The 17,362-nt window shown below is 37.8% G+C and overlaps 1 protein-coding gene across 6 annotated transcripts in view; it reads right to left on the reverse strand.

The window, feature by feature from the left end:
* Positions 1-17,362, reverse strand: part of BCHE (butyrylcholinesterase) — a 53,563-nt gene that overhangs the window by 21,121 nt on the left and 15,080 nt on the right. For 3 of the 6 annotated variants that reach the window (XM_013102108.4, XM_072042353.1, XM_072042357.1), the window contains exons 1-2: positions 11,091-11,138; positions 6,477-7,998 (exon numbers count right to left, since the gene is read on the reverse strand). In XM_013102108.4, coding sequence (XP_012957562.4) covers positions 6,477-7,998; positions 11,091-11,109 — 1,541 coding nt within the window. In that variant the 5' untranslated portion in view covers positions 11,110-11,138. Of the gene's footprint in view, positions 1-6,476; positions 7,999-11,090; positions 11,139-11,250; positions 11,523-17,362 lie in introns of those variants that run through there. The other 3 variants (XM_072042355.1, XM_072042356.1, XM_072042354.1) reach the window with 2 other exon arrangements.

A 17,362-nucleotide genomic window follows, 5' to 3' on the forward strand; every position in this document is an offset into this window, starting at 1 on the left:
AGAAACTGAGATGAGTGCCAAAAGTGAGTCTCTAGTTACTAATTTTTTCCATGATGTACTATTTCCAAATGTATTGTGTTGCTTGTTTCCATTACTGCTTCTGAATTTAAGAAATATATATGGATACTGGAAAAGCGATGAGTCACTTTTAGAACTCAAAAAATGAAGGTGAAGGTAGAGCAACAGATACAGAAAAGCAGTAACTTTCCTAAAGTTTGACCATTTTCTTGTTCATGAATACAATTCCCACAATATTTTTTCACAGCTCAGAAATGGTTCCGTGAAAGTGTGATAGAATGCATGGGTTCTTTTTTGGGTGAAAATAAAAGCTTTGCTTTTCCCTAACATGGAGAAGTGGATATGGAAGGATATGGACCTATCCTTCCATATCTTTTTTCATATTTTTAGAAACCCTCCTCATGCCTCGTTTATACTCCTTCAGCTTTTACCTTACACCCAGAAATCTTCTTATTAACCTGATCCAGTCAGGATCTGGTCCTGTTGAGTTGCAGCAGTGGTCTCTCTGAAGAACCTGTGAGGATCAGCACCAGGTCTCAGCGTGTTTCCCTGTAGGCTAGTCTCAGAAATAGATACAACCCACAGTAAATATCTTATAAAATGGCTTGGTAGTAAGTAAACGATCCTACTTATTGAAGTATTAGAAAATTAAGTGGTTGGATGGTTTATATTATCTTTTTTTTTTCTTTTTTTTTTTTTTTTTTCTTTTTTTTTCAGTATATTCTTTCCTTTCCATACATAGATGATATAGGTCCCCAGTTCAGTCTCTCGTCTGGACTCTCTATGAGGCTGTTGTTTTTGTTCTCACTGTTCTGAAACTACTATCTATAAACATGTTGTGATAAGTTGGTAACAAAAGCACTGAAATTTATTATATGTCTACCAGTGGAACATCAGGGAAAGGCAATAATAACCAGGCAAAGTGCTTCAGAGCTTTAGTGGGACAATCAAAGCCTCACAAATTCCCCTAAAACATAGGAGGAAATATTTCAAAGGCTTCACTTTAGAGAAAAAGCTGCAAAGATTTGTTTCAGCAGTTGTAAAACTGGCAGTGAGACAAGTTTTGCCAGTTTCCTTTTATCTGAAACATTTTTCACAAAGCCTTAAAAATATTATCTCTGTATGTTCCACTACATTCTTATTTGAGTTTTCATCTCATCTGATTTGTCTATCTCCTTGTCAGTTTACGTCACTCATATCTAAAAAATACAGTTACCAAATCTAATGAATAAAGTAATGCAAAAGGCATAACCTAGCAACCACTGATTTGGGATGCCATATATTTTTTCCTGATAAATAAAACTTCCTCTTTCTAGAGTTAGCAGAGCATTCTGCTGTTTATGATTGATAGTACCTGTTAGTGTCAATTGCTTACTTTCAAAAGCTTTCTCAAAAACATCAAAAATGCAGAAGAGAAAATAATTTTAAAAGTATTTAAAAAGAGAAATTTCAAATTCTTTCTGTCACCGTGGACTCCACTTAAAATGAAGTGTGCTGGAAAACATTCAGAAGGCCACTGAAAACTAACTTGATATTTTTAAAACGAACATTACCTGTATTCAAACATAATTATACTGAGCCTGATTCACCCCCTTCCATATAGTATTAATATCACACTTTGGTTTACAGTTGAATAAAATTCAGCCACATTTCTTTGCTATCACCAATATTCAGTTTGCTGATTGCTGGAATCTTATCAAACGTTTTAAGGCTAGTAAATAATGTTCAACTACCACTGGTCTTAAAACAAGAATCAGATGGGGAGATCCTATGTCAGTGTAAATGGAATAATTTTAAGTCAAAACTTAAATCAAGAAGATCAGTTTTGCAGTCTGTCCTTTCTCATAATACAAATTTTTATTATACTTGATTTACTGAGAAAGCACCAGAAATAACCCTCTTTCCTCCCTCGCTTCACTGAGATTATTGAGGAAGCAATGACAGTGTTGTTCTCTCAATTCTCAAATATATGCCAAAAAAGTGTTTTATGAAATAAAACAATAGCACTGTTTTAGGTAATAGCACTAGGAAATGCTGGGATACTTGGCCAGAATACTTGATAATGAAAGATCAATGATTAAAAATTGCATTGATAATGAAGCAGCAGAATTGTCCAAGTAATGGAAAAGGAATGCTTGGAAGCTTTTGACTTCCAGTCCCAGTGACTTATTGGCAGTTTGGTGATCACTGACTATTTCTGCATTTTAAGGGACATAAGCATCCACCCTAAGCCTGGTGGCACACTGACCAGTTGGGCTGTCCCCACGTATCTGCACTTTCTCCTTCAAAATGTTGAATCTGATTTAAAAGTGAAAAGATCATTGGAAGATGCAAGAGTCCAGCTGCCAGTAGGCTTCAAATAGCAGTATGCTGGAGAGGCTGGGAATGCCTCTCCAGTCAATGCCTCTCTGGAAGGCAAAGGAAGTCTAAACTGGAAAGGGTAGTACCTGGCAGCACCTCTTAGGGAATAAAAGACTGATTACTGGAGCAAGGCTCTTCTAAACACTGTGAATCAGAGAACAGTATTTTTCTCCACATGTAGCACATACTTGCAGAGTGTAAAAGCTAATCTGTACCACTGATTACTTAGATCTGCTCTTGAAGTAAATCATAAGCATATTTCTGAGAGGAAGAGATGCTGTGAGTGTAGAACTGGAGGGGAAGTTACCCACAAAGCCAGTCCACTTAGCCGCAGCTCCACAGGAGTTTCCCACCTGTGTCCTGTGGTCTACCTGCCAGCATCAGGGTTAGCATTCACTGGAAATAATCCAAAGGGCTGATCCTAAACAGCACTACCAGGAATATTACGGACCTCCCAGTCTGTCCTTTCTTCAAGCTACTCCATGTTAACTGTCAGACCAGCAAGGAAATTTCCTTTTTTCTTTTTTTTTTTTTTTTCATCTCAAATGATGTGCTCTCTAGTAACTGTATTTATGTAGGTAAATATCAATGCCTGTTTCTTTTTTTTGCAGTAGCAGAAGTAGTTACTACATCCATAGTTCCCAAGCTAAATAGTGTCTTATTGTCAGTGAAGGATACTTCTGCAAGGTCTCCACAGATACTACAGAACATGTAAAAATATGGCAGATTCCTAAAATTGCCACTATTCCCTTGGGTGCTGAATGGAGATATTAGTGTAAAACTCCAGCATCTAACTTCAAGCTGCATGGGTGAGATGTTTGTTCCCATTTCCTACTCAATCGTCTGCATTCCCCATTCCCCATTCATATTAGGTATTTCTAAGAAACTGAAAGTGTTCCTGCAGAGTATTTGGGCCTTTGACTTTTCATATGACCACTTTTAATTCATTTTAATCCCTTTTTAATCCAACAATAGGCTATTACTTTTGGCATTATTAACTTTTTTTTTGTTTTTTTAAATTATTTCCCCACTACTTGTACCCTATGAGTATGGAATCTGTGATCTGGATGATGAGGAAAGTGGCACACAATGGGTTAATAGTGATCAGATCTTTTACTGGTATGTAAATTGAGTAATTGTATTGTTGGTCATAATAGCGATGTTTTTGAGATTTGTGGTGGAAGCAGAGGGAGGGATTATTTGCTGTTTGCTGTGGAAACCACTTGAAATTTGATCCGTAGGCTAATCTAATTATAGTGCAAATGATAATCAGACTAGATGACCGGACTGATGGTAAAATCAACTTAAACTTGAATGTACCTTATGTTGTCTAATTTAAGCCAGGGTGACAGGGACAGTATACTCTGTTTTGCACAGCAGGTAATTGAGATTTATATATATAAATAGAGAGAGAAAAAATCCAGTGGGAGTAGTAGTTCACAGAGATGTAAATATAGTGTTGCAGAATCTTGTGTAGCCCTAAATTTCTCTTTTCCCACTAATAAATAGTTCTGCTTAATGGAAAAGTCTGCAGTTTTTGGATGGGAGGTATAAGATGCTGATTGCAAAGTCCTGCAGGCTGTAAAGCTGCAGCATGTTATAAAGAAGCCTCTCGGTTTGCTCTCTGCTGAGGGTGCAGTGACACCAGCCTCAAAGCAGTGTTGTCATAGCATGTCTTCACGATGCGGGAATTGTTAGCAAGTTTTGTCCTATCTCATTGTGCAGACATCATCTTGGGAATCTATCGCATGCATTTTTGGCATTGATAAATCAACCACAGAGCTCATTTCCAAAATGTATGCCCCTGCTGAATGCTTGTCTCTGTGTTAGTCTTTCACTCTGAATTGATACAGAGTGGTGTCATCAGGCTCCAAGTTAAGACAGAAGCAGGAAGAGCTCTTAGATTCTTATTATTTTTATTTGACTTTATTAGAATAAAATCTGCATTAAAATATTATGCTTCTGATGACTATAGTCATTTGTATGGTCATTTTTCTGAGTTTTAAAATGCTTATCACTTAAAAAAAAAAAGGATATTATAAATATATAAAAAAAAAGGATATTATAAATCTAACACATAAAAGGGATAGAACTTGTTAGTGTAACTAATATATATACATAAAAACACTTCTTTGAATAAAAAATCCATCATTCTCATAAGTAAATCTGTTAATAAAAAAAAAAAAAAGGATGCACATAAAACTAGATTGTTAGTTCATCTCAGAATGTAACATAAAGGGGTTACAAGGGGCTGGTGCCACAGCTCGGCTGCCCACAAGCTGGTGCCAGCCATGATGTGCAGTGTTTCGGAGCCGAAGCAGAGCCACCATAGAAGGGGCTACCATGGTACTGGGGCAGATCAGTTAAACACCATGCACAGGCACACAGCAGCTCCTAGCATAACAGCATGGTCAAAGAAAATAGCACTTCCCTTGGAGGAGTAAACAGGGGAATATCAGGTTGAAATTGAGGACAGATGACACCTGTAATTAGGACTCTTTGGGGGATGACAGTGTTTAATTCAAACACAGAAAGTTCCAACAAGGTGTTGATGAATTACAGTTTCAGAGGAGATGCACAGTTATTACTTAAGGACTTGGAAAAATGCATTATAGTGAAAGACTCAGGAGTATAACCTGTTTTGTTTAACAAGAAAAAGGATTAAAGGTTATTTGAATAGAGCCTAGTATTATCTCTGTATGGAACACAAATCACAATGTAAAGCTTAGAAACTGTCAAACAAAATATAGCGTCTGGAAAAATGGAGAAATACAATAGGCATGTCCAGACCAGACACAAAACTTCTCTTTATAGCTGCAACTGGCTTAAGTGTAATTAAGCATTAGAACAACCTACCAATATTTGTGCTGCAAATTCCATCACTGGAAATGTTTAAGTCCTACCTGTGTTTTGGTTTATGTATGAGGTAGCATTGACTAAACAAGCACTGTGGCCTCTTCTGATTTCTAATCTCTTAATCTATTAAGAAAAATAATGAGATCCTGTTCCTAAGTTGATTTCAGTTTTTACAACACTACATATCCTTCACAAATCAAAAGAAAAGCCCACCATGGAAGTCAAAGCAATGCAGGATTTTAAAAGTTAATTAAACGTTTTAAAAGTTAATTAAACATTTCTAAAGTATGAATTAAGTTTTAGATTCTATATTTTCCCACATGCAGGTGTTTATATATTTATAATTAGGAAACAACATGCACTGAGCTTCTAAGAAAAGATAGCTGCCCATTGCACCAGGCTTACAGCCTTAAGACTCTGTACATGGCAGTGGTAGCTGCCGTTTTTCTTACCACACTGAAATGTTTTCATTTCAAACTGAATATTGCATCAAGAGAGCCCCACAATCCCTCTACGCAGAGCAAGAGCTGTCTCACTCTTCTCTCAGACACCAGATAAATAGACTGAATGAGGGGCTGTATTTAAACCATTTCAAATGTCCAAATGAACTATGTTTATTTGCTTCTTATGCAGGCTAAGACATATTTCATTTAAAGATGAGCCTAATGGAAATAGCAAGTGATTTGTTTTTGGCTTCAGTGAAACTCAGGGTTATACTTACAGTACATATGGGAACTTAAGGCTTTCTGAAGAGAACATCCAGCAATCCAAATCATTTCATCATGTGAATAAAATATACCTCCACGTTACATACCTGCATGTTCTGAGCAAAGTACATCCGAAAGCAACTTGGAATTTTTACTCCTACTTGTATTTTTTGAGGTCTTCAGAATTCAAAATATTTTGTTTCTAAAACTTGAAACCATTACCTTATTTGTACCAACTGCTACCATGGCAAAAAAAAAATGTTTTGTATTTATTTTCATAGGTGGATAAACATTGCTTTCTTAAGCTCACTCAATACGGTAAGCTACACGTCAACAGTTTATTTTACTAAGACGACGCTTTTATCGGAACTAACGTAGGAATTATGGCTAGCTGAACACTTAATCCTTTCTCATCATTCTCATCAGGCACCAAATCATTATCAAGACAATTAAGGTTTTTCTGTCTGTGAAATAATAATAATAAAAAAAAATCTAACCATCTGAACCAAACAAACTTTAGTACTGTAAACTTACCCAGTTTTCGCAAAACTTGCCCAATACCTCAACATGGACCGGCTTAAGATTTCTTCAGCTTTGGTGTAATTAACTCTTCTTTCTAGAGGCAGTCCGAACACAAACTCAATCTCGTAACCATGCATTACCCCCATCCACTCAGGCCAAGGGAGCTTTGAGGATCGGTGTTCAAAAAAGTAAAAGAATGCATTGTGTCCTAGTTGTGCAAATTTTTTGGTGAACTCCATTACAGGACATATGATATTGTAGTCCCCGATAACATCATCCATGGCATCACGGTAATGTTCTGGGTTTTGCTCATTTTCCCAGTCTGTGTATTGAAAAATGATTGATTCTATTGCAAGTTGGCTTGCTTCTGGAAAGGACAGAGTTAAAGCTGCTTCAAATTCTGTTTTGTTTATCAAGCTATCACTGTCCTTGCTGAAGCCAGGGACTCCATATGCTAGAAAACTCGATCCTTCATCTTTATTAACACCAACCAAGATCTGTGTTTGTTTGAAAATGCCGTTTTCAATCAATGTTTCTGGCATGTCCAATAGAAAATCACCATCCACAGTTGGACAAAAATATATTTGTAAAAGAGGGGCATATTTTGTGACATAAACTTCATTCTCCAATATATCCTTTGGGTCCTTGTCTTGGAGGCAGAGAATTAGCTCTGTCTCATTGCTGGTGGGACAATGGAGTTGTTTAGCCAAAGCCACTGTTCTGTTCCTGGCCTCAGATGCTGTTATTGCAGCCCAAGGGGCATTTGCAGATCCACTTTGCATGATGGCTCTTGTGAATAAAGGATGGCTTTTAGGAGAAAGGATATGGTAACTTACAGAAGCCGAGCCAGCACTCTCTCCAAATATAGTTACACTTTTTGGATTGCCTCCAAAAGCTGCTATGTTCTCCTGGACCCATTGAAGTGCTAGTCTTTGATCAAATAAACCTGCATTTCCAGGAACTTCCTGGTTTCCTGGCAAAGCCAAAAATCCTAATGCACCAGTCCTGTAGTTCATGGAAACTACAATTACTCTTTCTACCCTGGCTAGAAACTTGCCATCATAGACAGGCAAGGAAGTTGACCCAGACTCAAAGCCACCCCCATATATCCAAACCATGACAGTTGCATTCTTGGGTCTGGGAGAAGGAGTCCATACATTAAGGTATAAGCAGTCTTCACTTAGGTTAGTTTTTGGATTCCACATCTCTGATCCAGGAAATCCAGGGAAAGTTGTATCTATAACCTGATAACAGGAGTTCGCATGTTTTGTGGCATCCCAAACATCTGACCACTTCTCATGAGGCTCTGGTTTTTGAAATCTCAGTCTACCAATGGGTGGCTTTCCGTAAGGTATTCCAAGGAAGGCTGTCACAGTCCCCCCAAGTACCTGCAGGTTCGTCCCTCTTACTCTGCCATTCTTGGTTGTAATGATGTTGTCTTCAGGCACTACCTTCCTGATGAACATATACAGGAGAAGAAGCCACATAAGAAATCTGGTATGGATATTTGTACCATTTACCCAAATCATGATGCCTGAAACACAGGAAAAAAAAGAAATTCAAGATTACTATTTTGATGTATTAGCAGGATACAGGTCATCCCAAGGGCACAGAAAATAAGACAGTGCTGCTGCACAAAACTCAAGCAGTCTTTAACCATGACTTTTTGTCAGCCTTGTTGCAAAAGCTATGTTTAGGATCTAGTATTTAATACTGTGTTTCAGAAAAAGTCTGTCACTAAAATAACATAGAAGTGAGGAAACCAGACCAAAAAAAGAAAATAAGCAGTCTGACTACATGGCCATAAGCCATATATCATGACATTCATTGATATAAATCCACAGCGCTGACCAGGGAGATGTTTTGAGGGTACTGTTGAGCCTGATGCTTGCCTCTTCTGTTCCCAAATACCAGCAACGTCTCACACCACCAGCAGGTGACTTAAGCACTTGCATTTTCACTGGCATGATGAACAGAAGAATATTTTATGATCTGCGACACATAAGGCCATGCCCAATTAACTGTTATTCTGTTTGGGGGTTCTTTGGCAATTTGTATTCTCAGATCAATAAAGGGAGATTATAAACATCGATAGTCACAGATTTTTCCACACATCCCAAAAACAATGAAACAGAACTTGAAACCAAGTTTTAATCCAAGGATTTCCAGGTCCAGGTAATTTTTGAGCTATGCTTTCACGTCATAGTGCATGCCTCGGCTGAAGCAAACCATTAGGATGGCATTGCTGTAAACTCATTACTAATACGTCTTCAGATCGGAAAGTGTTTTACCAAGTGGAGTACATGAAGTACCTCTGAACCGAGTGCCAGCTCATTAGCTCCTGTGGGCAACTGCGTACAGAGGTACGCCAAGACCTAAATGAAACATCGAGATCTTATTTCCCTAAAGCAACTTAACCAGGTTTATAACCATCATAATCATGACAAGCAGTCACATTTCCATGACAGAGAATGAAAAATCAAATGTGAAAAAAAAAAATATATGATTTTTTAATATACATAGGTGGTTCCTCATAATTTATGTTCTTGTCTTTACTTCCTAAGAACTTTTCAAAGTAATGATTAATACTATCTTAAAGCTAAAGGTACAGATGCTGATTACATAGCCTATACTAATGGTCCCATTTACTACTGCCTTTCCAAATACTATTAAAAAACACACAGTATCATCCTCTCAAAAGTTAAAAGCCAGAAAAATACCATTTACATAAACTAATTTCTATGGCTTACATATTTGAAAATGCTCAACAAAGCTTCCTTCTATTTTTTGCTTATTGCCCTGTTGTACATAGTGTACTCTGTCCAGCTACTTTAAACAGGCTATTCTTTGTTAATGAGAAGCACTTGTGTCCTTAAAAGGAAGGAGGCTAATTTCTGTGGAAAGTACAGCTGTGCGCCTAATCTGAGCTCCTCTTGCTTGTTTGCATATTGTTAGAAATAAACTAAGAAAATGCAAGGGAAAAAAAAAAAAAAAGAACATTTTGTGCAAGGAAGTTCTCAACTGCATCAAACATGCAGAAAAGAACCTTCAGAGATGGTATTTTTAGCATTCATAAAAATAGATAGAATATAGATAAAATTAAGAAAAATAAACATTTACTTTCTTGTCTTTTTATTTAAAAAAAAAAAAAAGGCAGTTAATGGGGTAATAGGTTTCAGAGTTGGTCTAATGCTCCACCCAGCTGTAAGCTTGGTGTTTAGACACCTGTGAATGCTAAGCTTAATATATATGCTAAACTTTACAGATGTAAAGAGTCAATCTGGATGACCCACGTGGTCCAGCAACTCCTGCAGAGCTGGTTTAAGCAGAGGCTTGTTCCGGCAGCCCACAGTCCCCGTGAGGGAGGCTCGTACCCTTGACTGCTGTTTAGCTCCCCTCACTGTGTGCTAGTCCTTTTGGTTTTTCATTCATTCTGATTAAAAATAAAAAAAAAATAAAAAATAAATAAAAAATTGTAAGAGCTGGATGAGAAAAAAAAAAAAAATGTTAAAATTAGGTTAGGATTAAGCTCTTTACTCCTATTTCACAGTCAGCCCAGAAATGGTAATAGTAGAATCTAGCTGGGTATGCGTGCACCCACTACATAGTACTGTCAGATGGGAAAGGTAATTTCTATGTTTGCTGTTTCATTGACACTTTCTTTCCTCCTCCTCCTTCCCCCTCCCCCCCCCCCCCCCATATTCACTTCTAATGCATTGCTTAGGAACGAACAATAACAACAAGCTGGAAATAGTAAGAGGTTTCAAACATCATCATTAAGATGAAGAAAAAAAAAAAAAGTGTTAACTGAAAAAAGAGAGGTTACAGTTCCTAAAGCTTTTACTATCTAAATAGTAATTAAAATTAATTGTGCTATGTCTTCCCCTCTTAATTAGAAAAGAATGGGAGAGGATGAAAACGCTGTAGCAGGCATAACTTTTGATCCTATAAAGTTTTACACAAGAATTACATGAGAAAAATGACTAACTCCAAATTAAATTCTGTACCTTGTTAATGGTTTCTGCAAGAGGATAGTAGGCATTTTAAAGAAAAAGTTTGAAATAGAACAAGTGTGAAAAATGCAGAAGTTTTGTAGCACTGAATGAAAGGGGTCTCGAGTTACTCTGCTAATATTGACAAAAGTAGCAAAGGACGGAGGATTATAATTACACCTTTAATGTAAGACTAGTATTACATTTAATAAGGTTTCTAATGCTGCATTAAAACAAACTCAACGATGAAAAACACACCGAGAAAAACAAATATTCCTTGATTATTACTATGAGAGTAAAAGAGCAGAAGAGTGCTTTAGCTCATCAACCTTAACCGAGTAGACTCATATCATATAATGTATTTGCATACATTAAAAAGCTGCTTCTGTAGTAGTTTTCTCCATCAAAAGTTAAACAAAATACACTTTTGTATTCTTATTCCACAAGGGAATTCAATTTATTTCAATGATTGTTTCTTCTCCCTGCAAATCTTTACCCAGCCAAAAAATCTACACACAAGAATATAAAGACACTATTTAAATAGAAAAGATGGTTGAATTAATAAGTGATTTCTGGCTCAGTGTAATTTACTTAGCCCAGGATCCCTTGAATAATACCAAGGTCTGATACACACGCCTGCTTACTCGTTCCATTTGCGGAGCGGAGTGAGTTTTCCCAAGAGAGCAACAAATGGGCAGAGCATAACATTTTAAAAGATCACAATCCCCGTGCAAATCAAGCTGAACTGTAAATTACCCTGGCAGACAGAAATGTTTAAATAGAGAATCACTTACCCCAATTCTATTACAAGAACTACAAAGTTTTTAAGAGTCAGGTTCTTTGAATACTTCAGGGAAAATGCAGTATGCAGCTGCTGCTTTAAGCCCGTAAATTGGACAGTACTGACATTATAATCAACTGTTTCTGACACAAAGCTCGCGAGAGTTGGCAGCAGCAACTTGATCTGCAGGCAGCCGTTCCTTAGTATCTGACATCTGCTCAAAGGCTAATGGTATCGTTGGAGAAATGCTACAGAGAGAAACCCGTTTTGGAGGAAATCAGGCATGAGCTTCTATAGGAAAGGGAAGAGGCAGTGATTTGTTTTTAGCACAGGGCAACAGTTTTATCTGGGAAGATAAACAGAACTACAAATATAGTAAAATCCTGCCTCTTTCCTTCATCACGCCTGGAACACTGACACTACCTGTTCTTTTTTGCTGATGTACAGCTCAAGATTAGCACAATGTTAAAGTATCGCAAAGTTTTCTTTTCACTGTAACATTAGTCACTATTTTTGGTTATAAACAACTGTGGCAGATAAAAGAGGAGTGTCCACTGCACAGACATGTCAACAACTGGCAAGCATCACTGGTACTACTTGACTCCTGGCCATCTGAGGACTACTGTAGACGTCTGTGTTGTCCTATAATGATGTTAGGGTGAAAAACGGTAACCATATGGCATCACACACAGTTTTCTCTCTCTTTTTAGGGTTAAAAAAATGAATCATCCTACTTCTTAGTGTATGAGTATACTCCTTTAGTATACAAGTATACTCCTTTTTCTTGAGTCTGTAAAGTATTGTTTCTGTCAGAGATCGAGGCTGGGGATGCCAACCCAATCTAAACTGCGTGCCAGAGCTGTCAGGACTGCTGCCCAGCTGGGGACATGTCACAAAGCGCAGGGGCCCACGGTGTTTGTGAATCTGTGCCTGACCCATCCCCAGCTGGGAGCAGGACCCGCATTGCTACAAGCTACGGAGCCAGCTCCGGAGAGCTTATATAAAGTGCAAATGTCGTGAGGTAGAAATGAAGGCAGAAAAGAGACAGGGAGGGGAGAGAATAAATAAATCATATACACCCCAGTTAGAAAATGTCTTGTCAAAGCCATGCCCCTGAGCCACTGTGTGATGCTGGAAGGCCATCCCTTGGTGGCCAGGGCTCCTGGCCCCAGGCAGCATCCACTCTGCAAGGCTGCTCTGGGTAAAGCAACTGTCCCACCCTGCAAGGTTAGCTGCTACCAAGGCCTTTGCTACCCCTGCTGGAGCTCGAGACAATTACCTTCCCTCTGTTTAATCAAACTACAGCTCTGTTTCAATTACACAAAAGCAATATTTGGCAAAGCGTAGAACAGAAATAAAGCAGAAATAAAAAGTATGAAGTTTATAGACCTTAACATGGAGACTACAAACGATTTTTAGAAGCTAGCATATGAAATAGTATTTTAATAGGGAAATGCTCAAGAAAGCATGTTCATTTGGTCTTTCCCAGTAATTTTATGATCTACCTTCAGAATCAGACATTCAATGGGTGCATTGTAGGGACCTGTCCACTGGAGAGAATATATCCCATTCTAAACCCAATCCACATTAAAAATCCCAGAATTTTTAGCATGGAAGTGTCCAATACAGTTGCTAGTTTGAAATTCAGAATTCCTAGCCAAGATGTTGGTTGCAGTTATGTAAACATAAATCCTAAATAACAAACTAGGGTTAATTTGAAATCAAGTCTAGAGACAACTCCAGCTGATTAAAACTTTTCAGGTGCAGTTTCTTGCAGAAAACACTAAGTTGTGCTGTTTAAGGCAGTTTCCAATTTTCTCTGACACACACATTCACTGACTCAAATGCCTCTGTTGGGAACATTGCCAGGTGACACACATTTGCTTCATTTCCATGACATCAGAGGAATGAATCATAAGCCCCAAAAGTTGTTAGAAGCCACTTTTAAACAAGGTATTTTGGATGCTTATGAGAAACTTGTTTTCTCAACCTTCATCTTGGTCTTCAGCAGTAGAAAATGAGTAGAAGATATACACAAAATTCTCTTTCTGGCTTCATCGTTTTTCCATGTTGTACCACATCTGCTTTCTCCACCTTGTTCTCTCTCTTTTCCCCTTTCCTGCTTCCCAAGGCTCTGGGAGCAGCCACACACCCTCACGCGGGCCCAGTTACTAAATGCAAAATGTGGAGCATTCCCATGGGCTCCAACAAGGTGACCCTGCGGGAAATGGATGGCTGGTTTTGGCTCTCAGTTCAGCCTTGGGGTTACCTGGCTGTCTTCAGGGAATGGGGACACTGAGGCCAACTGTGGAGACTCTTATAATTCTTGACTGCTACACTTTAGTCCAATGTTAGAAAATAATGCTATACTTTTTAACAAAAGTAAACCCCCTTCTATGATTTTTCCTTTAATTAAAAAATTAACATATAAATTAAAGTTTCACCACCATGTGCTGTGAGAAGAAACACTTATTTTAGTTATTCCTTAGATTACTAAAAATACCTGAGAGAAAATTAGAGATTAAATGCACTTAATGCCTTTAGTAATTCTGTGTAGACTGGTCATTTTCTCAGCTTTCCTTTGGGAGTTTTAAAGGAAAGGTGGCACAAAACAGCAGACATATAGAACAGCATGTTTATATATGTATATATATATATCTATATACTGATGATACATTTAAATATCCTTAGCCATCTATCTGTCAGACTATTTTTTGAGGTCATACAAATCTTTATTTCAGGCAAGGTTCTTAAAAAATTGCCCCCAAAGATAGGAGTTTTTTCATCATTCAGCACATACATATGAAATAGATCTCACACTGACACAGGAATTTTGGTGGAAGAGGTGCCCAGGTCTCTTAGGAAATGAAAACAAAGGCCAGCTCTAGGAAAGATTGACATTTAATAGCCTAAGAAGCTTAGAGAATTTAAACAATATGTGTTATAGAAATATCAAATGGTTTCGTCATGTTTTTGTTTATTATTAAACTGCCCTTCAGGATATTACCTAGACAGAAGCAGATGTTTACCTTTACAAATACCCCAAGTGATGCACATTTTGGATTATACTCAGGAGTCATCTAACAGAGCTGAGAATCTCCGAGGGAAAAACCTGTTTGAAAATGATGCATCTCAGCTATTCTGAGCAGAAACCATGGGCCCCTTTCCCAGGATGTCCTCTAGGCTTTAAAGGTTTGTTCACATGCGAAGTGTCCCCTGCTCTAGATTTGACCCTGCCTTTCCAAGCCATTTACAGTCTCAGAAAGAGCACCTGGGCTCCCATAAGAATAGCCAGGCTGAAAAGCTTTGTAAATGTCACTTCAATATAAAAGATATCACATTTGAAGTGTTTGGAAATATATATATATACAAATTGTATGTATAGGTAGGAAACTTTTTTTCTTTTTTTTTTTTTTAATTGCTGAGAGGAGAATCGAAAGTCAAATTATGGCTATACTATAAGAAATGTCCGGTTTAAGAAAAAAATAAAGGAAGAGGTTTTGTTTAAATTCCAGCTCTGGTAAGCTCCCTTGGGGGGCTTGGCTGTCTCCAATCACAGGCTGAGTTTTCCCATAGAGCAGCTGCATGACCTTGGCTTGCACTTCTGAGAAAACTGCTATGTCGTGAGAAAAAGCTGTGAAGAAAACAAATAAACTCAAGCTGTACAAGATAAGAAAGGTGAAATTGCAGACAGGGGTAAGATTGCTGAGATGGGGACAGTTAGCAGCTCAAGGACTCAATGGGAAAAACACTGAAGCCAAAAGCTGTGAAATCTTCAGGTGAAAAAACAGAAGACAGGAGCTCAGCAGCAGCACGGATCCACTAATGTTCAGCTTTGGGGCTTATATTCACATTATTTGACTATGCATATTATGAAATAAATAATTGCCTTTGATTTTAAGTTGAGTTTACCCTGCTTACAGAGCATCTCTGCACAGTAGTTGTCCATATACAGTGACCCTGGGAAGGACAGTTACTTCTTCCTGCTCTGCCTGTATTTCTTCTGCAAATCTCATCTGCACATGACACCTCTGTATGTAAATTTTCATGTTAATGTAAAACACTGACACCATAACACTCTCACCTGTTGAGAGACTGAGTCTTGCTAGAACTGACTGCGGCTGGTCACCAGACCTGTCTGAAATCCTGTCATTATTCTGGTAATTCAGAGAAGTCTCACTCTAGAGGAGCTTCTAGGATGAGAATTCCACCATAGAAGTGTACAAAATACCTGGTGGAGTAGGTGTCTGCCAAAACTGAGAGAGTAATGAAGCAGAGCTGAAAATATCCTTGATGTAGTTAATGCCATCCAGGTATTACATCGAGGCTCCGTTGAGAGGCAGGGGTTTGTCTCAACATAAGCTTTTTGCTGGGAAGATTGGTATCATCCACATGGCTGATCTCCTAAACTATTCAACATTTCCAGAGATGACTGCTATTCCACTGTCTGAACCTTCTGAAATGCCATCACCCAATGCCAGGGTGAGCATTTCCAGATTGTGCCAGTGAACCCAACACAGGTCTGCTCTGCTCAGGAAGCTTCAGTTGCTGTTTGAGACTAGCAGAAATTTCAAACAATATTTCTATTAACAAATAGTTAGAAAAGTCATGAGAACCAATTGATTCGAAGGGAAATTTGATAATATTAGGAAAGGTGTCTTAGATGCATATCATGAAAATGGATACCAATTTATTAAGTATATAGAAGACACTAACAATCATATAAGCCATTAACATAATTATATTTTCCTCTTATTGTTTCAATTATGACCTGCTGTAACTTTCTTATTATTACTCTAATTATAGGTTAATATAATTTCCTCTTTATTAGCACAGTTATGGTCTGCACTTTTAGAAAATTCTTGGAGAAATCTGAGCCAATGAGAAAATACAGCCAGTGGAAAGATAGACGCTTTATTGTTATTATTTCTTTTGAATGTTCATTTACTCTTAATCCCCTATGGTATTCTTACATAACTCATTACTTTGTCTCATATAGGGATCAGATTCAATAAAGAAAGTAAAGAATGACTAACGCATACACAGCATGTCTTGCATAACATTAGCACCATTCTTTAGCTTGTAAGAAAACAGGTAAAACCGGAGTGTTAACAAAAAGCTGAAATATTGTGTGAACATGGTAAGTTTAATTGAATTACATGCTAGGTTTCACAGATTTCTGAAGATGACTAATCAATTGCCTATAACTGTTTTACATTTTTATGCTTCCATTTTCTTTCCTACAGATACTAATGCTCTACTTATTTAAAATTACGTAAAAATGTGTTTTACACCACCAAGGCTAGCGTGGGTATGTTTGAAGCAAGGAAGTTCAGATTAGTCTGCCTTTCCTCTCCTGACTTCAATCAGATAAATGGTTAAAAAAAGAAAAAAAAAAAAAAAAAGATAAAGGTAAAGGTAAATGGTCCAACTTAAATGGTCCAACTCACCCAGTGTACAGGTGGGAGAAGAAAGAAGAAAGAATCTGGAGATTGCAAGGACTGAGCTAGGGGTTAGTGCTGGCTTTTTTCCCCAAGTAAAGAGCATGCCATTTTGCAAAGCATGACATTGGTTTATGTGTGACCCTTCACTGACAAAAAAATATCTTATGTGTTATCTTGTGATAATATATTCAACAGTTATAAAATATTTTTTATAGCTATTAAATACATTAAAGTAGTTGTGTCTTTGCAGTCCACTCTCAAAAGCATAAATGACACATGGGTGGCTCTGAAAACTAAGGCTAGCTACTGGTAATCACCTACCAAGAGCAGTATGAAGTTCACTCTGTGATAACCCATCCTCCCAGACTGAAACTCTGTGAATAACTAAGAATTTTGATCCATAAATTAGCTCATTTGTGTCTGTTAAGTAGAATTTGAATGGGGGAGGCGGGAACTATTCCCGATTCTCAATTATCACCCTTTATTTTAGGTCTCATCACTACTATGATTTTCCATCTTTCAGTTTCAGTAACGATGAGATACATATCTCTCATGAAAAAAGCCATATGGGTGTCCAAAGGTTTAGCTTAAGCCACTGCTGTTTTCAGATTTCAGTTTGATCCAGCACACTGAAAAAGTGAATGAAAGGGCTGAGGCTTACATTGGGACCTGCTGGGACCT

Source organism: Anas platyrhynchos, chromosome 9 (assembly GCF_047663525.1).
Source record: "Anas platyrhynchos isolate ZD024472 breed Pekin duck chromosome 9, IASCAAS_PekinDuck_T2T, whole genome shotgun sequence".
In the NCBI taxonomy this organism is placed as follows: Eukaryota; Metazoa; Chordata; class Aves; order Anseriformes; family Anatidae; genus Anas; species Anas platyrhynchos.